General features: G+C 41.5%; 1 protein-coding gene across 2 annotated transcripts in view; it reads right to left on the reverse strand.

Annotated features, from left to right (window-relative positions):
* mbpa (myelin basic protein a) overlaps positions 1-22,403 on the reverse strand; it is a 146,423-nt gene that overhangs the window by 120,808 nt on the left and 3,212 nt on the right. For both annotated transcript variants that reach the window (XM_039736343.1, XM_039736342.1), the window contains exon 2: positions 417-486. In XM_039736343.1, the coding sequence (XP_039592277.1) occupies positions 417-486 (70 nt within the window). The remainder of the gene's footprint in view (positions 1-416; positions 487-22,403) is intronic.

Below are 22,403 nucleotides of genomic sequence, written 5' to 3' on the forward strand. Positions count from 1 at the left end.
CCAGCCATCAAAGAGCAATCAGTAAAGGCCTGAACTTTTAACCAGCGGATATCAAAACTATTTGTGTGTGTGTGTGTGTGTGTGTGTAAGGGATAAAACGTCTGCTTTCTTTAAAAAGATCTTCCTGTTTGCTAGGCTTTCTTTGTGGGCACCCAAAGATTACTCACTTTCTAAAAGTGCTGCTGATCTGTGGGTAAAAACGTATTATTGAAAAACACAGCTCAGCTTTTGTCCTAAAGCTACTTTTAGAAACAAGATCACACAAAACAGGCTGTCAGCAGTGCTGCTCTCTCGTACAGTGAAGACAAAATGAGAAAAGAGAGCAGAAGCACAAATGCCATTCATGATCACTGCACATTCTGGCCTTAAGATGGATATTTGTAGATCTGTTTTTTTTCCCCCCACACAGAACATACCAAATACTTCATTGTCATCTGATGTTTCTGCGTTCGGCTCTGGACTTTCATAACCTTCTGTAGTTACAGTCTGCAAAAGAAGATGAAAAGGTCATTATTTGAATGAATTCATTTTATGCTGTATATGGAATATTATATATATATATATATATATATATATATATATATATATATATATATATATATACATATACAGTGGTGTGAAAAACTATTTGCCCCCTTCCTGATTTCTTATTCTTTTGCATGTTTGTCACACAAAATGTTTCTGATCATCAAACACATTTAACCATTAGTCAAATATAACACAAGTAAACACAAAATGCAGTTTTTAAATGATGGTTTTATTATTTAGGGAGAAAAAATCCAAACCTACATGGCCCTGTGTGAAAAGTAATTGCCCCTTGTTAAAAATAACCTACCTGTGGTGCATCACACCTGAGTTCAATTTCGTAGCCACCCCAGGCCTGATTACTGCCACACCTGTTTCAATCAAGAAATCACTTCAATAGGAGCTGCCTGACACAGAGAAGTCGACCAAAAGCACCTCAAAAGCTAGACATCATGCTAAGATCCAAAGAAATTCAGGAACAAATGAGAACAGGAGTAATTGAGATCTATCAGTCTGGTAAAGGTTATAAAGCCATTTCTAAAGCTTTGGGACTCCAGTGAACCACAGTGAGAGCCATTATCCACAAATGGCAAAAACATGGAACAGTGGTGAACCTTCCCAGGAGTGGCCGCCGACCAAAATTACCCAAGAGCGCAGAGACGACTCATCCGAGAGGTCACAAAGACCCCAGGACAACGTCTAAAGAACTGCAGGCCTCACTTGCCTCAATTAAGGTCAGTGTTCACGACTCCACCATAAGAAAGAGACTGGCCTGCAAAAACGGCCTGCATGGCAGATTTCCGAGACGCAAACCCCTGTTAAGCAAAAAGAACATTAGGGCTTGTCTCAGTTTTGCTAAGAAACATCTCAATGATTGCCAAGAATTTTGGGAAAATACCTTGTGGACTGATGAGACAAAAGTTGAACTTTTTGGAAGGCAAATGTCCCGTTACATCTGGCGTAAAAGGAACACAGCATTTCAGAAAAGAACATCATACCAACAGTAAAATATGGTGGTGGTAGTGTGATGGTCTGGGGTTGTTTTGCTGCTTCAGGACCTGGAAGGCTTGCTGTGATAGATGGAACCATGAATTCTACTGTCTACCAAAAATCCTGAAGGAGAATGTCTGGCCATCTGTTCGTCAACTCAAGCTGAAGCGATCTTGGGTGCTGCAACAGGACAATGACCCAAAACACACCAGCAAATCCACCTCTGAATGGCTGAAGAAAAACAAAATGAAGACTTTGGAGTGGCCTAGTCAAAGTCCTGACCTGAATCCAATTGAGATGCTATGGCATGACCTTAAAAAGGCGGTTCATGCTAGAAAACCCTCAAATAAAGCTGAATTACAACAATTCTGCAAAAATGAGTGGGCCAAAATTCCTCCAGAGCGCTGTAAAAGACTCATTGCAAGTTATCGCAAACGCTTGATTGCAGTTATTGCTGCTAAGGGTGGCCCAACCAGTTATTAGGTTCAGGGGGCAATTACTTTTTCACACAGGGCCATGTAGCTTTGGATTTTTTTCTCCCTAAATAATAAAAACCATCATTTAAAAACTGCATTTTGTGTTTACTTGTGTTATATTTGACTAATGGTTAAATGTGTTTGATGATCAGAAACATTTTGTGTGACAAACATGGAAAAGAATAAGAAATCAGGAAGGGGCAAATAGTTTTTCACACCACTGTATATATATATATATATATATATATATATATATATATATATATATATATATATATATATATATATATACACATATTACATATATATATATATATATACAAATTTTATATATATACACACATATATATAAATACACACATAAATATATATATAAATACACACATATATATATATATATACACACATATATAAATAATAAATCAGTAATTACCAGCACTACTTTTGTGATCATTTTGTTTGTTTTGCTGTACAGCTTTCCCTGCGCACAGAAGTAAACATGGTGTGTCTGTGGTCACAGTGGTAAAGTTTCATCCTTGATCATTCAGTTTCTCTCCTTGTTTTCTAGGAGTAAATATGTCTGCTCTGCTCTCTATTTGTACCAAACAAGAGCAGATGTGATTCACTTTTTATGGACTGAAGATGTACCAGGGGCTTAAATCCATAAAAGGCTTTTTGCACAAACACACAGAGGAGCGTTTACAAATGGATGGAGAAGCTCAAAAAATGGTGGGATAAGTGTTAGGCATGACAAAGGAGCAGGATGAACTACTGATTGATCTCCTTCAGTTTTTATGATTTGATGGCCATCATGCACCTAAACAAATGAATAAGTGTTTGCGTCTGGTTGCTATGTCTCTGTCATTCCAAATAATGGAGTATCACAAACATTTTTAGCAGTTGATGCAATGCATTTGTCATTCCTACAGGTGGTGCATCACAAACATTAGCACTGCTTTTACAAATTTCACACCAAATGCGCTATAACAGAGACATATGTAATTCACGCTGCAATGCAAATGTTGACCAGTCTTAGATGGGCACACAGCTAGTTGTTAGGATTAACAAGTAAAATTACTAAGTTTGACCCCTTAAGCAAAAATACATATTTATAACTGTTAACAAGTTCATTTGAATGTATGCCAGCTTATGACATTTTACGAGTGAATTCTCCCTCATGTTTGCTATTAGAGGCCTTGGAAGTGGTATCTATGTGGGAAGATGAAATGTGGACTTAGAGATCAGTAAAAGCTCACCACAAAAGTCATTTACTTTAAAGCTGCTCACAGATAGTAAGACAGGAACAAGGAAAATGAAAGACATAGAAGACCATTTTATTCATTTTTATATGCCATTCCTTAATTTGGAAGTATTCTCAGCAGTTAGTCAGAGCTGCGTTTGTGCAGTGAAGGTAGGAGAGCTGATTATTTTAGGTTTAACTGAGCCAGTTTTTCACGTGCTTTTTTATTTTTTCCAACATTAAAATCTAATGAAGAATGTTTTGGTTGCTTGCCCTTTACTTAAAACTCCTAATCTCCAAGTAAACACTCAAAAGGTAAAGGTCAAATGGATATATGAGACAGAGATTAAAAACCCACAGGCCTTGTCCTACGGATTCATGAAGTGAAACTGCAGCTGTCATAAAAGTTACTTGACAAGTTACACGGAAGGAAGGGGGCTGCATTGTTAGTGAATATCCCACTCAACCTTACCGCGCAAAAATGGGACTTAAACCTGATTGAGTTTAAATGGCTTTAAAAAAAGCAGCCCAGCTTAAAGATGCTTTAAAGACCTGTAATGGAACATACATCTCTCTCTATATAAAATCCAACGTCTGTCTGTCAGTCCGCTTTTCACGAGAGATCTACTTATTGGATTCAGATCAGGTTTTTTTTCTATAATTTGCTTGAACATTCTGGTTGATTTTGCAACTTCTTTCATTACGCCATTACGCTAAGTATCATAGTTTGCTTGCGGTATTGATTTATTTTTGTGAATCCGAGAAAGACGTGTTTGGGGGGTGGCTAGTAAGGTTAGGAGCCCTCCTCACTCACACGCGATCCTCGGGGCGTATCTTAAATCCGCTTAGCTAGATTAGCTTTTCACCAGAGAAGTACTTAACGGATTTATATCGGGTCTTTTTCTATAATTTGCCTGAATATTCCGGTTGATTTTGCGACCTCTTTCATCACGCTATGTATCATAGTTTGCTTGCGGTACCAATTTATTTGCACAAATTTGAGAGGGATGCAGTGTGCTGTGGCCCTCCTCACTCATGTGCGAGCCTCAGGGCATAACTTACATCCGCTTAGCTAGATTAGCTTTTCACGAGAGAAGTACTTAACGGATTTACATTAGATCTTTTTGTATAATTTGCCTTAATATTCCGGTTGATTTTGCGACCTCTTTCATCACGCTATGTATCATAGTTCGCTTGCGGTACCAATTTATTTGCACAAATTCGAGAGGGATGCAGCGTGCCGTGGCCCTCCTCACTCACACGCGATCTTCGGGGCGTATCTTACATCCGCTTAGCTAGATTAGCTTTTCACGAGAGAAGTACTTAACAGATTTACATCGGGTCTTTTTCTATAATTTGCTTGAATATTCCGGTTGATTTTGCGACCTCTCTCATCACGCTAAGTATCAAAGTTTGCATGCGGTACCGATTTATTTGCACAAATCCGAGAGAGATGCCATGGGCCTCCTCACTCACACTCCAGCCTCAGGGCGTATCTTACATCCGCTTAGCTAGTTAACAACAGAACTACTTAACGGATTTACATCAGGTTTTTTTTTATAATTTGCTTGAACATTCTGGTTGATTTTGCGACTTTTCTCATCACTCTAAGAATCATAGTTCGCTTGCAGGAGCGATATATTTGTACCAATCCGAGAGAGAGGCTGCGGGTCGAGGGGAGGGGAAAGCGTGACGTCAGGAGTGGGGAGCCGGTCTACCTCTGCATTATGGAGCGTAACTTGCCTCCGCTTAGCTAGCGATACCTTTTTGTTTATTGATTTTTAAAGTTTGTCCTGTTGTCACTACTATGCCGGCAGAGCCACGGTGAATGGCTAGTCTAGCAGATACACTCACCAGCCACTTTATTAGGTACATCTTACTAGTACCGGGTTGGACACCCTTTAACCTTCAGAACTGCCGTATTTCTTCATTGCACAGATTGAACAAGGTGCTGGAAACATTCCTCAGGGATTGTGGTCCATATTGACGTGATAGCATCACTCAGTCGCTGCAGATTTGTCAGCTGCACATCCGTGATGTGAAATCTCCCATTCCACCACACCAACGCTGCTCTACAGGATTGAGATCTGGTGACTGTGGAGGCCATTTGAGTCTAGTGAACTCATCATCATGTTCAAGAAACCAGTCTGAGATGATCTGATCTTTGAGACATGGTGCCTTATCCTGCCGGTAGTAGCCATCAGAAGATGAGTACACTGCGGTCATAAAGGTATGGACATGATCGACAACAATACTCAGGTAGGCTGTGGCATTTCAGAGATGCACAGTTGGTACTAAGGGGCACAAAGTGTGCCAAGAAAATATCCCCAACACCATCACACCACTATCACCAGCCTGAACCGTTGATACACAGCAGGACGGATCCATCCATGCTTTTATCCTGTTGATGCCAAATTCTGACCCTAACCTCCAAATGCTGCCAAAAGAATTGACACTCATCAGACCAGGCAACATTTATCCAGTCTTCTTTGGTGAAACCGTGTGAATTGTAGCCACCAGTGTTCTGTAAGGAGGTGTCTCTTTTTGGGCCAGAGTAACCCGTGAGATTGAGCTCTGCCAAAAAACGGACAAACTCTTAACTATGTGTGAACTAAAAATCTCCACTTAAGGGGCACGTGCCTACGAGTGCTCTTTCTGTTCTTTTTTATTTGTTTTGGGCGAATGAAAGGGACGACCTGATTGGCACCCTGTAATCTTTTCCGCCGTCTTGAACTCTCATACCTGCATCCGGTCGCCACACCAGCACAACCTTTGAGGTGTGGGAGTAACCAGAATGCCCAGACGTAAAGTGGACAGGATGTACAAAACTGCACTCGAACAGTAAATGGGGTCCCTGGTGGGGTATTAAGCACCGCTTCATTCTGCTCCCACATTAAAAAGTGACAGCAATCCATCAGCTTTTTGCTTCGTGTGATCTGTGACTACACTTTTACCATTTTTCTGCATCGTTCCGTTTATTCAATACCAAAAAAGGCCGGATGACAAATGTGCCCACTTTCCCCGAATAATAAAAGCCCTTAGCAAAACATCGGCCACGAACACCTCTTTTGAATGTCTTATTATGAAGGCAGGTTGTAGAAATGTAAATTTAAGAATATACTGAGCTAATTTCACACTTCATACTCATTACTGTCTCGGAGTATTTAAAATATTTGATTATTAGCTGCACACAGATGGTTGGCCAATATGGGAAGTGGGAAAATGTACTCATTACTCTGAGGTTAGCATTTCCTTTATTAAAATGTATGAACTAAATTATCAAGACAGACTGTAATCAGTACAATGCAAAGGATAACACAATGGCATACCCTTTTTTTATATCTTTAATAATACAGAATATCTATCACTTTTGCGTGTCGTGTTTGAAATAATAGGATCCTTTCAGGGCAAATTACACAGAACTGCAAATTCTTCACATGGCATGTGTATCCAAAAGCTTCTCAGATCTGCTCTCCACTCAGCCATTAATTATCTTCATCCACTTTAATCACTTGGCCTCATGGGGGCACTCGATTGATAAGAAATACATTTGCCCAAACACGATGCCAATTTGTAGTGGGGTCATTTACATATGCCAGTCAAACACTGCACATGTGGGCTCTGGATGAGAATCAGGAATTAAAAATGAGCCCCCCACCCCTTACAATATAATCTTCATTACTTTTTAACATATCATTTACACTCGTCTGTCCTGACTGGTGAAAGTGCGGGTACAGCTTGAAAATGGCTGCCCAACGAAACAGAAGTAGCGAGTGCAATTAATGAGATCTTCATTTCAAGCGTCTCCTCTCCGCGTCAACATTTTCAAGGTAATTTCACTCAGTGACAAGTAATTAAGAGCAAGCTTTCATAATAAGGTCATTTTTTTCGCCCCTTGTGAATAATTTGTCCAGGACGTCACTCTCTCTGGCAGTAATTACAAGGAAGGACCAAAACGTTTTGGGTTTTACCGAATAAGAGAAACACCTCTTAAAAAAAAACAAGCTTTGCTCTTCAACATAAATCTTCATAATCACTAAATACACTTATTACGGTGTCTTCAGGACACAGTCAGACCCCCTGCACAATTATTATATATATATATATTGTACATTTAATTTTAAAACGGACGCATTTTGGACATTTTCATTTCAACAATCGACACTCAATAACCCATAATGACAAAGTGAAGACAGGTTTTCAGAAAGGTTTACAAATGTCTTAAAGATTAAAAATTGAAATTGTTCATTCCTGGAAGTTTACAGACCCCTTGCTGTCCATCCATCCATCATCCAAACTGCTATATCCTAACTACAGGGTCACGGGGGTCTGCTGGAGCCAATCCCAGCCAACACAGGGCGCAAGGCAGGAAACAAAACCCGGGCAGGGCGCCATCCCACTGCAAGGCACACACACACACACACACTAGGGACAATTTAGGATCGCCAATGCACCTAACCTGCATGGCTTTGGACTGTGGGAGGAAACCCACCCAGACACGGGGAGAACATGCAAACTCCACGCAGGAAGGACCCAGGAAGCGAATCCAGGTCTCCCCTTGCCATGCCACTCCAAATTGTGCTCCGTGATTGGACATCGTGTAGAAAGGCCCACATGTACCTGTGCATATAAGACCCCACAATTCACTCTGCAGGTCGAGATAAAAACCAAGCCATGATGCCCAGGAAACTCTCTGTACACCTCCACGATCAAAAGGTGGTGTGGCGGGGGCCTGGGCAAGGGGATAAAACCCTTTGGAAAGCTTTTGAGTGTTCTCAGGAGGACGAGGATTGTGCAAAGGAAGACATTTGGAACCACCAGGATTCTTCCTAGAGTTGGCCGGCTAGCCAAACTGAGTAACCGAGCAAGAAGGGGCTTAGTCAGGGAGGGGAAATGGTATACTGCTGGCAAGAGGTTACCAGGGGCAAGGCAAGAGCCCAATATGAAGGCCCCATAGTAGGCTTTCAGAAGACCCAAACATGAGAAGGGTTAGCATTGGTCAAAGTATGTCCTCCAAAACCCTGTAAGGGGGTCAGCAATGGCTGGTCTTCTGACTTAAAACAGAAACAGAAAGCTCACGCAGCCCCCTCAGGGATCATTTTGGAGCCACTTTTCTCCGTCTAATAGACAAGGCAGTATTGGGGCTGTAGTGAAAGCCGGCCTTTTAAGAGCAACAAAAGGAGAATGGTGAAAGGAGACCAGGAACTGCCTGAGGGAATAACAACATAAAGCAAACGTATGGAAAATCATGGCCTTGGAATTGGTTTCAAGGGGTTAGACAGAAATGATCCCTGGATAGCATTTAAAGGTCTTTCGCAGAAGGGGCAGACCTCCAAGCACTATGTCTGGTAAAGCACAGGGTAACTGCTCATCATCTGCCTAATATCAATCCTACGGTGAAAAACGGTGGTGGCAGCATCTATCGGCCTCTCCTCCTCACTCACTGGTCAAGAGTTCTCTAACCAATTCAAAAAAGTTTCCTGTTTATGTACGAAAACTGATTTTTCCAGAAACATCTGTTTCACAAAAGTTTACCAAACAATGCACGTGTTTTGTAAGTTTTGAGCATAGGACTGGATGATCTAGTTCAAAAGAGTGCGTTCATTGAACAAGCTCATTTTCCTAAGAACGGTGAGCTTAACGTAACGTGTTTGCAAGTGAAGAATGTGAATGTGAGCTTGTTCACTTTTAGGTGACATTCTGGATCTGGTTTAGGTCCACATTAAACGTTTTGCCTTGCCCTGTAATGTAAGGGTGGAGCAGAATCCGAATACGGTATTCGGAGATAAGCACAAATAGTGGATTTTTACAAATGATTATTTTGTATGAATTTTTTGCCATTTATTTGTAATCGGGAAAAAATAACGTCAAATCAAATAGACGTTGTCTGTGTCTGCCTGCTTGTGCTTAAGCTTCGTCCCCCACTGACATGAGTACGTGATGAAGCTCCGCTTTCGCTTTTAGGAAAACGTACTTTGCGAGGCCACTGTATAGTTTTCACCGTTGGACATGCAATATGTGACACAAATTTCAACCGTCAGCATAACAGGTTAGTTCACCTACACGCTGGTTCCAAAGTCACCATTTGAGTCACACGGTTGGAAATCGAGCGCCAATTTATATGTATGCTTACATCTTTTTAATTTCTTTTTTGATGGGGAGGATATCAGCATATGTGGGTATGCATGTTTGTTGCTGGGTATAACTCAATAAAGTGTATTTAGATAAAAAAAAGTCTTCATAATTATTGTATTTAATTCAAGAACACTGTAATAGCCTTATATAAGGCCTGCGAAATTGAAAAAAGTAAACTCATGGGCCATTAATTCTCACTCCTTAAAAAATACAACATGAACTTAACCTGAACTAGTTCAAAATTGAATTGAAATTGAAGTGAATTTATTAATTTTAATCTGTGTGAACTGAACTCGCAGCGAGTTCCTGTGAGGTGTGAACTTGCACAACACTGTGGATAACTGACATGTGGATCATACAACACAAGTAATGTGAGATTTTATTCTTTTTTTAAATGAACGTTTTTTTTCCACATCGTTTGCTGTTGATCAGCATTGACTTGTATTACATTATAATCTCTTTTTTATCTCAGTTTGTGATGGTCCTGTTCAGCTCCACACTCTTTTAGTCTTTTCCTGGAGCGTCACAAACCCGGAACTGTCGATAGTCATGAACTGAGATGAGCCGGGCAAATGAGGACACATACTTACAGAAAAGGGTAGGTGTAAAAGTGCCTAGTGCTTTCATTCAAGATAATTAAAACAGAAATTCAAACCATGTTCAAATTAAAGTACAATGTATCAAATTTTCTTCTAATAAATAAATCTGAAAAAGTGGTGAAATCTGTGGAGGATTAAACATCCAATTCAATAAATAATCCATAAAATGAGGTTAAAATCTAGAAACACTCCTTTCCTCCCTTTAAAAGCAAGAGCCCCAATATTTCCTTCTGAAAACCTGGTGTCTCCTCCACTTCTTTTATCTGGACCCTGCAGTAAGAGGAGACCCCCATCAACATCAACAGGTGCTTGGGTCCGTGATGATGCAGATCAGTCTCATGTTACCAGATCCTTCACCGTTTCTTAAAACTCACATGTCCCAGTGCTGCCATCTAAAAGCCAACATCTGCTCAACTTATCCTGTATGGGATCTGGCAACTGAGGAGACGCCCAACCGCCAGGTACAGTCAACCATTCTATCCAGACTTGGGTCCCCTATTGCGGGGTCCTCAGCAACTGTGGCACCGTGCTGAGCCGCATACATCTACTACCACCTGTCCCTCGACGTTTGTGGGTGACACCGCATGTCAGGCCGCTCCTACTCCCTGGTGATCGTAGGATTGCTCTCACTTTGGCCCCAAGCTCCTCACCCTCAGGCTCCGCTCCCGACCATCTGTCTCCATCTCTCTCTTGCTTTCTCGCTCTCCTATCTCTAATCTCAGTTTTCTGTTCCATTTCTGTAAACCTCCGAACTTCCTTTTGTTTTTTTTTGTTCTTTATTTCGCCTTATACAATTTCTCATATTAGGAATTTGTTCGTTTTTCGCATACCCCTTACGGTAAAAGCAGGGTCAACCATTGTACAGTGCCCCTGGAGCAATTGAAGGTTAAGGGCCTTGCTCAAGGGCCCAGAAGAGTAGCATCTCTTTAAGCAGTGAGGGGGATTCGAACTGGCAACCTTCGGGATACCAACGCAGATCCTTAGCGTCAGAGCCACCACTCCACCCCTTTCTCCTCTTGCTCACTCGCTGGCCAGTCTATGTTTATCCTTTTCTCCTTTCACATTATATATATATATATATATATATATATATATATATATATATATATATATATATATATATATAAATTTCTTTTGAATTTTTCTGGTGCATTTTGTTAATATTCAGGAATTGGAGAGGAAACTACTGTTGGGCTTTGGTGTTGGTCTCATTCTTAGCTCCTCCATCACTACGCAAATCTGCTGGCAACCTCGTCATCCCTCAAAACACTTTTTAGATGAAGTATTTCTTCAAGTCCTTACACAATTGGGGCCATAAGATGTTTATGTGTGTCACCAGCATTATATCTTCCTACTGCCACCCCTTCCAGGGTTGGCTCCTGCCTTAGCCCCACTGCGTCCAGAATAATCCCAGGTTCCCCAAGCCTCTCTACTGACTTAATGTGTCAAAAAATAGATTGATGGATGAATTCCCATTTTAAGAATGTATTATGATTAACCTTTGATATACTAAAATGGACCACCAGGTCCCACAATCCACTCCTGATTCAGCAACAAGATGTGTTGTAAAGGAAAAGTCAGTCAGTTTAGGTCATTCTCGGCTGGCAGTAAGGACAGTTCTCTGAATTTGTCACAGCTCGCTTGTGGGACATGTTGTAAACATCAAGTGTTTCGAGTTACTGTTATTCCAGAAATATCCTCCTCCAATCTTGGTTACTGAATTTTTCCTGCAATTCCGAGCAAAATAAAATATAAAAAAAATATATTCCTCAATCTAACAAAAGAAAATCTTATATAGCTCTTCATTTAAAGTGCTGGCTGCTGCAAATTATTTTGTCTCACTTGAAAAGGCTGCCTACTGGCGCGCCTGATTTGTTTGGCAGACTTCTCCAATTCCATTTCCAGCAATTATTACAGCATTTATCAAATTTCCGTAGCGATCACACCATAGTGTATCTATCACAGGAGATTAACAAAATGGATCAATTAATTAATAATAAAATCCATGTCTGACACAATTCTTCTAAATATACTATCCAGGAGTTAAATCAGCATACGTCTTCACAATATCCTTATCACCTGAAGATTGGCCCTCATTTTGGTACCGTGGTTTACATGGCAACAGCGCTGACTCACTTCCATCTCCTAAGATGATACAGGAAGCAAATTTGAAATGATTCTCTAAGCCTTGAAGGTACATCTCCTCATATTTCACCAACTGGAGACTGTAAATGAGACACATACAAGTGCAAAAGGGACTGGGCTCTGTGATGAACTGGAACCCTGCTCCTGCATATACAATACAATACAATTTATTTTTGTATAGCCCAAAATCCACAATGGGTCTTGACAGCCCCCCAGCCTTGACTCTCTAAGAAGACAAGGAAAAACTCCCAAAAAACCCTTGTAGAGAAAAAATGGAATAAACCTTGGGAAAGGCAGTTCAAAGAGAGACCCCTTTCCAGGTAGGTTGGGCATGCAGTGGGTGTCAAAAAGAAGGGGGTCAATACAATATAATACACAGAACAGAACAATACAGTATAAAAATAAAACCAATTTACAAGTACGGACCAGAATTTAACAGTAAATGATATCACATAATATGATTTGGATTTGTTTAGAGTCCTAGAGACCTCGGCCATCAAGCTGCCTCCCCCATTCGGCCATTCCACAGCTGAAAATTGCTTGGCTAGCCAATCCGATGAAAGGACCCCTCTACCCCACGATTCCTGCGATCCTCCATCAGGGATGTACAGTATATATATACACATATATATACAGTATATACATATACACACATTTTATATATATATATATATATATATATATATATATATATATATATACACAGTACATACATATATATGTATTTACATAGATATACAAAACATAGTTTACTATTAAATAATGCAAAGACAGTGACTACTATCCGCTTTCAGGGTGATGATTTTTATTACTCTTTTTATTTTTATTTTATTGTAGATCTCCTGCGGACACACCCCCGCCCTTAAGGTGTCCCTGCTCCTCTTCCCCCCAGCACTTCCTGGTGTGGCAGAAGTGCTGAGGTCCAGGGTTGTTCAGGCACCGGGGTGCCGCCTGGTGGTGGCCACGGGCCCCAACAGGGTTGGGCTTCCAAGCCCTCTACCCGTGGCCCCCAATACAACCAGGGCAGTCGCCCCCTCGTGGTCTGGAGTAGCTACAAGCCCTCCTCCGGTCCTCCTGGGCATCCCGGCTAGGCTCCACCCCCAGCCGCCTGCGACTATATATATATATATATATATATATATATATATATATATATATATATATATATATATATATATATATATATATATACATATATATATATATATATATACACACACACACACAATATATATATATATATATACACACAATATATATATATGACATAGTTTACTGTCAAATAATGCAAAGAGTACGCAACACATGTTTCGACCTTATGTGGGCTCATCAGATATATATATATATATATATATATATATATATATATATATATACACACATATACACTAAGGGGCTTCATGTGTGTGTATCCATATTTGTGTGTTTAAGCATTGCTTGAGGTGAAACTCTTGACAGTAAATTTCTTTTTTGACTTTGCCATTTCTTAATAACGTGTACTTTTTAAGTAACACCATTGATTGTCTGTTGATCCTGCAGGCTTAGATATAAATATTATAAATACCACATAAAGAGCAGAATCAATGTCCAATTAGAAAGCAACCTCTACTTCTTCTGCACATCCTTGCAAATGACAAAATGAGACTCGTTTTGTTGCCATTCTTTTCTTGTAAACTTCCGTTATTCGGAAACCATGAAAATGTAAGGTACTTATTAAGAGAATGCAGCCATACAGTAAGTGGCATTAATGGTGAAGTAAAAACGGCCATTAAAATGTTAGCCCGCTCATGCAAATTATATGTAATAATAAGAATTACTGATGTGCTTTCCCAACACATCTTCTGTTTGTTAGCACCTTCATATGTCACAGCTTTTGTGAAGCTTCATTTTAATTTTAATGTAATATTTAATTGAGAAATCATTATATCCTGTAATGGCGGTACAGTGGCTAGTGATCCTGCCTTGCAGCTCCAGAGTTTATACAGCAGGCTTTAGAATATTCAGAATCTAAAGACTAAGTTTCAGTATTTTTCAATTCACAAACAAGGCATACAGTTTATGCATTTGTCTCGCAAAAGTATGCTATATATAGAATGACAGGCTTCACATTTTTGTAGATTTCCAAAAATTCTGTTCAGGTAATGAAATGCACTTTTAGAATTTTTTTTTTATGGGAAATCCTTTCTAACACTAACTTTGTTTGACTTTTCCAAATGTGCACAAAAACAACAAACAGCCAGTCGAGACACAGCTTTCACTAATGGCCCATCTTATGCAGGACCCCAGGTGCAAAGCGGTGAAACCGTGAAGGGAAAAGTAATTGTGCAATTTAGAGTGGAGTGCTGAGAAAGCAGCACAGCCGTCGACACAAGACTTTTAACGGGGTCATCGTCACTCAGGCTGCTGCACGTCTTCAAAGACCCCTGCAGAATCTTTTGACTTGGTTCCAGCATTTCGGCAGCCAACCAACACAACACCTTAGAAGATACAACATGTCTTAAAATCTTAATTGTGTCAAGGTTCAAACAGCATATTTACTGCATTATCCTTTGGCGCTGCCCGATAGCCTGAAATTTTATTTTTCTGTTAAAGCTTGTTGTCTGACTTTACACTCATATGATGGATGGAACATCGACAAAGTGATTGATGAACACACACACGGTGCCCACCATAATGTTTGGCACAAAGACACAATTTTTTCCCCCCTTGATTACCCCAAAACACAATTAAAAAACAAATCAAACAATTCAGACATCATGATTAAAGTGTAATATTAGACTTTCATTTAAGGGGATTTGCAGACATTTCAGTCACACAACACTTTTACTACACTGTCCCCCCATTTCAGGGCACCATATTGTTTGGTACACAGTAATGGCAGGTCTATTAAAGCCATTGTCATATTGAGCACTTTGTCGCATATCCCTGCAAGGCAATGACTGCTTGAAGCCTGAAAGTCATAGACATCACCAGGTGTTGAGGGTCTTCTCTGGTGATGCGCTGCCAAGCCTCTAATGTGGCCATCTTCAGCTCCTGCTTGTTTAAGGGACCCCTTAAATATTATCTTCAGTGTCTTCAGTGTATGGAAGGCCAGCTCAACTGGATTTAAATTAGGTGACTGGCTATCTATCTATCTATCTATGTCAACTATACTAAAATGAATATCTATCTATCTATTCCTGTCAACTATAATAAAATTAATATCTGTCTATCTATCTATCAATCATATAGTACCTTTTCTGTCTATCTATCTGGCTAGTCTACTATACTAAAACTAGTATCTATGTATCGATCTATCTAGTCTACTATACTAAAATTAGTATCTGTCTATCTATCTATCCATCTATTCCTGTCAACTATAATAAAATTAATATATGCCTATCTATCTATCAATCATATTGTGCCTTTTCTATCTATCTGTCTTGTCTACTATTCTAGAATTAATATCTATCTAGTCTACTATACTAAAATTAGTATCTACCTATCTATCTATCTATCTATCTATCTATACTAAAATTAAATTCTATCTATCTATCTATCTGTCTATCTATCTCTTTCTTGTCTACTATACTAGAATTAATATTTATCTAGTCTAATATGCTAAAATTAGTATCTACCTATCTATCTATTCCTGTCAACTATAATAAAATTAATATATGTCTATCTTTCAATCAATCATATTGAGCCTTTTCTATCTATCTATCTATCTATCTGTCTTGTCTACTATACTAAAATTAATATCTATCTAGTCTACTATACTAAAATTTGTATCTATCTATCTATCTAGTCGACTATACTAAAATTAGTATCTACCTATCTATTCCTGTCAATTATAATAAAATTAATATATGTCTATCTATCAATCATATTGTGCCTTTTCTATCTATCTGTCTTGTCTACTATACTAAAATTAGTATCTATCTACTACACTCAGATTCAAAACTGTAATTCTTGAACTGAGATTACTGTGCTAGACACCAACCATCCTGTCAACTAAAGTTCTGTTTGCTGTTGTTTACATGTTGAAATACAGGAAGTAACACCATATGAAAGCACGTAGGCGTGTTATCTCGATTTGACACATGTGTCGGTTTGCACTCTACCAGTCTGGTTTTTATTTCCTGTCTTGAGGATCACTGGCCCATCTCCTCCTAGGATGTCTGCACCATGTTAAATCACCCTGGTAGTGTGAGGCCTAAGCACACAGTGAAGGAGAACATTTAATGAAGTAAGATAGGCAACAAAAAGAAACAAAAGAAGAATAGAAGAACAAATTCACCTTTTTTTTCTTAAATGGCTACCTCAGTTCCAGAAAGAAAAACCTGTGCCTGGCTAGGTGCCAAATGATCAGCACACCTTAGGTAAAGCTCCAGGGATTTTTCTGTGACTCACTACACCGATCAATGTTGCCAAGTTTGTTTTGCAATGGCTTGGGAAACATGAAGGTTAAGTCACTCTGCTAACTAAAATCAACATTTAACTGAAACGTCACAAAATTTCTGTTAGCAATATGAGGAAATTTGTTGGGATGTCTAAAACCTATTTCAACGGTTTAATATTAGTGTGCAAGCTATTAAAAATCTAATGTACTCCAAGAAAGCCTTCCAAGAAGAGTAGAGGCTTTTATTGCTGCAAATAGGGGCAGGAGGGCAACTCCATATTAATAACTGGGGTTGTAGAATGGGATGTCCAGCAAGCTGGAGCTGTCTAAAGAGCATTATAGGCCCCCGGGCACAGTAGTACGCAGGGGCTTCTGTTTGGATAGCAAAGCAGAGATATACATAGGCATCAGAAACAACGTAGGCCCCTGTGCTCCTGGGACCCCCAGCCAATGCCCTTACATTAAGATGGCACTGCATCAAGCAAATATACTGTAAGTGTGATGGTCAGGTGTCAATAAACTTATAGGCCATATTATCTATCTATCTATCTATTCTTTGTATATATAATGCCTTTCATATCTATCTATTGGCATTTGGCATACAGTGATCCCTCGCTATATCGCGCTTTGACTTTCGCGGCTTCACTCCATCGCGGATTTTCAATGTAAGCATATCTAAATATATATCACAGATTTTTCGCTGGTTCGCCGATATTCTGCGGACAATGGGTCTTTTAATTTATGGTACATGCTTCCTCAGTTTGTTTGCCCAGCTGATTTCATACAAGGGACACTATTGGCGGATGGCTGAGAAGCTACCCAATCAGAGCACATATTACGTATTAAATAAAACTCCTCAATGAAATACGATATGCTTCCCTCGCGGTGCTTCGCAGACTTCAAAGCTCTAACAGCCCGTATTGATTTTTGATTGTTTGCTTTTCTCTGTCTCTCTCACTCTCTCTGAAATTCTCTGCTCCTGACGGAGGAGATGTGAGCAGAGGGGCTGTTTGCACAGAGGCTGTTTGCTTAGAAGATACGGAAGCTCCTATAAAAAATGCCGAAAGACTACCTTCACATTGATCCCTTCATTGTGGCCTCTTTATCGCTGTGCTATGCATACATAAAAGCCCAACAGCACGTATTGATTTTTTGATTGTTTGCTTTTCTCTCTCTTAAATTCTCTGCTCCTGACGGCACTCCTTTGAAGAGGAAGATATGTTTACATTCTTTTAATTGTGAGAAAGACCTGTCATCTCTGTCTTGTCATGGAGCACAGTTTAAACATTTGACTAAAGGGTGTTATTTCATGTCTAGAGGGCTCTAATAATGTAAAAAAACGTATTTAGAAGGTCGTAAACAGGTTTTCTATGCTCTAACTGCGAAAATATTAGATTTATAAATAAAGTATCCTACTTCGTGGAAATTCATTTATCTGGCTGGAGCGGATTCACTGCGATAAACGAGGGTTTACTGTGTAACTGTGTGGAGAATATTTATAAACCTTGTGGGAGAGTTTCTAAGGGCTTAAAATATATAAAAATAACCATATAAACATATGGTTTCTACTTCGCGGATTCTCACCTGTCGCGGGTGGTTCTGGAACGCAACCCCCGTGATCGAGGAGGGATTACTGTACGCAGATAAAAAAAACATACAGACAATATGTACATCTCTGCGTGTTTTTTAAATTACATATAAAGTTTTATGTATTCTATTGTTTTATTTTTCAGCCCACGACAGTTGCAGGTTTCTATGCAGCAAGCCAGCACTGCTCAAGATACACATGCGCCCTGTCAAATCCAGAATTAAAATCAAAATCAGCAGCATCGGGAGCCATGATGGAATTCAAGCCCCAAGTGGTCTTCTTGCTGGTTTATGAGATGTATTTCAGGTCAGGCTGAAGACTCAACTCACTACTTTAGTCTAACACACCTTGTTGGCCACTGCTGATTAGGTCGTTTAAACTGAATCCCTGCTTTTCAGTAATTTGCTTAAAAATAAATGCTTAGCCACCATTACAAACTGCTACTTACTGACCCTCCTCTGCTCTCCTTCTCTCCTAGTATGGCACTTGGTTCCACTGCTTCTTGCATCAAGGGACTGATCCTGAGCTTTGAACAAGATGCAGTAAATTCAGAAACAACTCTGCGCCCTTCACTTTCTGCACACTTCATTGCATTGTAAATTTAATTTAAATTGAATAAATCTGTCCATCAGTTTACACTCAGTAACACTGTATTCTTGTTTTTTATGTTTCTGCTGCTGTATGTATCTGAATTTTCCCTTGGGATGAACAAATTTAATCTAATCGACTTGCATTATTAAGGTTTACAAATTTGTAGCAAAGTGGTTAAGGGTTTGGACTTCAAATCCTGAAGTTGTGGATTTACATCCCGCTACTGGCGATGTGTGACCCTGAGCGAGTCCCTTCACCTGCATGGTTCTCCAACTGGAAGAACAAAAGAAATGTAACCAGTGTGAACTGGGACCTGGACACAGGCAGACGGACAGCATAGTTCCACCACACACTGTTTATTTACAATAATATATTATTTACAAGTTTTTTGTGCACTCACACACCCCAGTGCTTCCAGCACCGATCCCCCAAAGTCCAGGCTCACAGTCCTTTGTGCCTTTCTCCTGGCCGCCTCCAGTCCTCGCTCCAGCTCTGTCTACTACCGCCCGACATCCACTGCTGACTGGAGGGAGGCAGCCCCTTTTATAGGATCCCGGATGGGCTCCAGCTGCTTTCCGGCAATCTCCCGCGGACACACCCCCGTGTTTCGGAAGTGTCGGCTGCGCACCAGAAAGCCATCCGGGTGTCCCCTGTCGTCTTCCCCCCGGCACTTCCTGGTGTGGCGGAAGTACCGGGCTACTGGGATAATCAGGCACTGGGGCGCCGCCTGGCGGTGGCCACGGGTCCCTACAGGGCTGGGCTTCCAAGCCCTCTACCCGAGGCCCCCAACATAACCAGGACGGACGCCCCCTCGCGGTCTGGAGGAGGCACAAGCCCTCCTCTGGTCCTCCTGGGCATCCCGGCCTGGCTCCTGCCCGGCCGGGGACCACACGGGATATTCCGGCATCGGGGCGCTGCCTGGCAGTGGCCACGGTCCCTACAGGGCTGGGCTTCCAAGCCCTCTACCCGAGGCCCCCAACATAACCAGGACGGACGCCCCCTCGCGGTCTGGAGGAGGCACAAGCCCTCCTCTGGTCCTCCTGGGCATCCCGGCCTGGCTCCTGCCCGCCGGGACCACACGGGATATTCCGGCATCGGGGCGCTGCCTGGCAGTGGCCACGGTCCCTACAGGGCTGGGCTTCCAAGCCCTGTACCCGAGGCCCCCAACATAACCAGGACGGACGCCCCCTCGCGGTCTGGAGGAGGCACAAGCCCTCCTCTGGTCCTCCTGGGCATCCCGGCCTGGCTCCTGCCCCGGCCGGGGACCACACGGGATATTCCGGCATCGGGGCGCTGCCTGGCAGTGGCCACGGTCCCTACAGGGCTGGGCTTCCAAGCCCTGTACCCGAGGCCCCCAACCTAACCAGGACGGACGCCCCCTCGCGGTCTGGAGGAGGCACAAGCCCTCCTCTGGTCCTCCTGGGCGTCCCGGCTAGGCTCCACCCCCAGCCGCCTGCCACCAGCCACATTTCAAGTGTTGTAAGTCATCCTGGGTAAAGTCAAATCAAGTCAAGTTGGGGAGCATGCACTGGTACAAGCACATTGTGCCACCTCCTACACAACGAAATAATTCGGGATCCTGGTTTGCAACCACCCAGGCAGACACGCGGTCCAGTCCCACACTCCAGGAACCACCCTCTATCTGCCGCGGCCAGGCGTTACATGGGCGACCCCTTGGCCTGGTCCAGCCGCTCGGGTCCCCAACGAGGATCTTACGAGACGGATCACCCTCGGGCAAATGCGCCGCATGGCCGTAGTGCCGTAACTGATGCTCCCTCATTCGGGACTCCATGAGCAACACAAAGTCAAACCAACGGTACCCAAGGATTTTCCGGAGAGACACAGCACCAAAGGAGTCCAGTCTTTGTATCCTGGATAAAGGCGACAGCCAAATCAGCAAGTGTTCTAAGGTTATTTACATTAACTTTGTCATTTTGCAGCAGTGAATTTATGTATACGCGCTCTGAAGATCACTTTTCCAGAATATGTTAGGCCTCTTAGAATTAATTATTGTATCTAAAACAAGAGTGATTGACTGATGAACTGACTGACCAATTGATTAAACTATTTTTATATTTTTGCCACACGTTCACATTTTGTTTCCTATCGATTTTTAATGTGCAATTTGGGGTTTACAGGATACATATTGGAAATCATAAAGTACTCTACATAAAGTTTGACAACTGCAAAGTTCTTTCTGATCAATATTAATATTATTTAAAGTCTGTTCTCATTTCACTTCCAAACAAGAGGCATTTTTAATTAGTACAAAGTAAAATGAATTTATCTGCTTAATTAAAAAACTAATATTTCCCAAGCCACTTGCCTGAGGTTATGCTTTAATGATTTATCAGCAAACTGTGTAGCTGTTTTCTCTCAAGAGCGTTTTCTCTTTCAGTTCTTATTCTTATTCTCTGTTTCATGCTGATTATCAAATGATTTTTCCTAAATAGCCTTTCCTGCGCTCAGTAAATACCTCAGTTACCCAACCCGCGGAAATCGGCTTTGAAAATCGTGCCACTATTTGAGTGAATTTTTCAAATTTTCATATTTTCATAGTTTTATGGTATCATATTGTTTGACCCTTTGCTCTGTCTGATATGGTAGGAGTCTATCCCAAGAACAGGTGCCTACACCTTGACCCAAAATCTTACAAAATGGATGAAGCAAGTCGGAAAAACTTGCCGATCTCTTGTTTTGTAGTCATTTAAAGAAACAATGAAAATGTTACAAAATCATGAAAGCAATGAATCAAAATGAAGGACCGCTAAGGGTGTGTGTTATGTTACAGCCAGGGCTTACTGCCAGGTTATGTTGATTTTCCATTTTTATTGCTGTTTCTTGCATTTTGCTGTTTATACTGTTATGTCTATTTATTATTCAGTATGCATTGTGGAAGGAGGCCGGGGGGCAGACCCGGCCGGGACGCCTGGAAGGATCGGGAGGCGGTTTATATTTTCCCCAGGCCACAAGGGGGCAACCGCCCTGGATGTGCAGGGCACCACAGGGACCGAGCCAAGAGGCTCAAACCTATAGGGGCCCGTAGCCACCGCCAGGGGGTGCCCTGAGCGTCATGGAGCCCGGAAAACCTGCACTTCCACCACACCTGGGTAGGTGGAGGATGAACCTTCCAGGGACACCTGGAGTGCTTCCGGGTGCTAGTGCGGCACTTCCGCCACACCAGGAAGTGGCGCCGGAAGGTCGTCAGCAAGCACCTGGAGCTTGTCTGGGTGAATATAAAAGGGGCCGCCTTCCTACAGTCGGGGAGCTAGAGGTGGACGAAGCTCCAGGGACAGAAGGAAGAAAGGCGGCCCATGGACAGCTGAAGGCCCGGGTAAGGGTGTTTGGTGCGGGAAGCACTGTGAGTGTGCGGGACTTGTGTTTGGGGACACTTGTAAGAATAAAAGTGTGTGTTTTATGAACTGTCGGTGTCCATTTGGTTGTGTCTGGGCTGAACCTCTCACACTATATATATATATTATGCAATTTAAATGTGTATATCGTTTTCGTTGTATTATGTGGGTGGAACTCCCAAGGGGTGGAGCCACCTTGATGTCACTGCTGAAGGACCGCCCTCAGTCTTTATAAGTGAGGCAAAGCAGCTGGGCCTCCAATGCTTCATTAACAATTGGAGTGTGCGTTGTGTTGCGAGTATCGATTCTCTGCTTTCTTTGATTTACAGCATCTGTTTATTGTTTTTTCCCATATTGGGAGTTGAAATTAATTTAAATGA

This window comes from Polypterus senegalus, chromosome 15 (genome assembly GCF_016835505.1).
Source record: "Polypterus senegalus isolate Bchr_013 chromosome 15, ASM1683550v1, whole genome shotgun sequence".
Classification (NCBI taxonomy): domain Eukaryota; kingdom Metazoa; phylum Chordata; class Cladistia; order Polypteriformes; family Polypteridae; genus Polypterus; species Polypterus senegalus.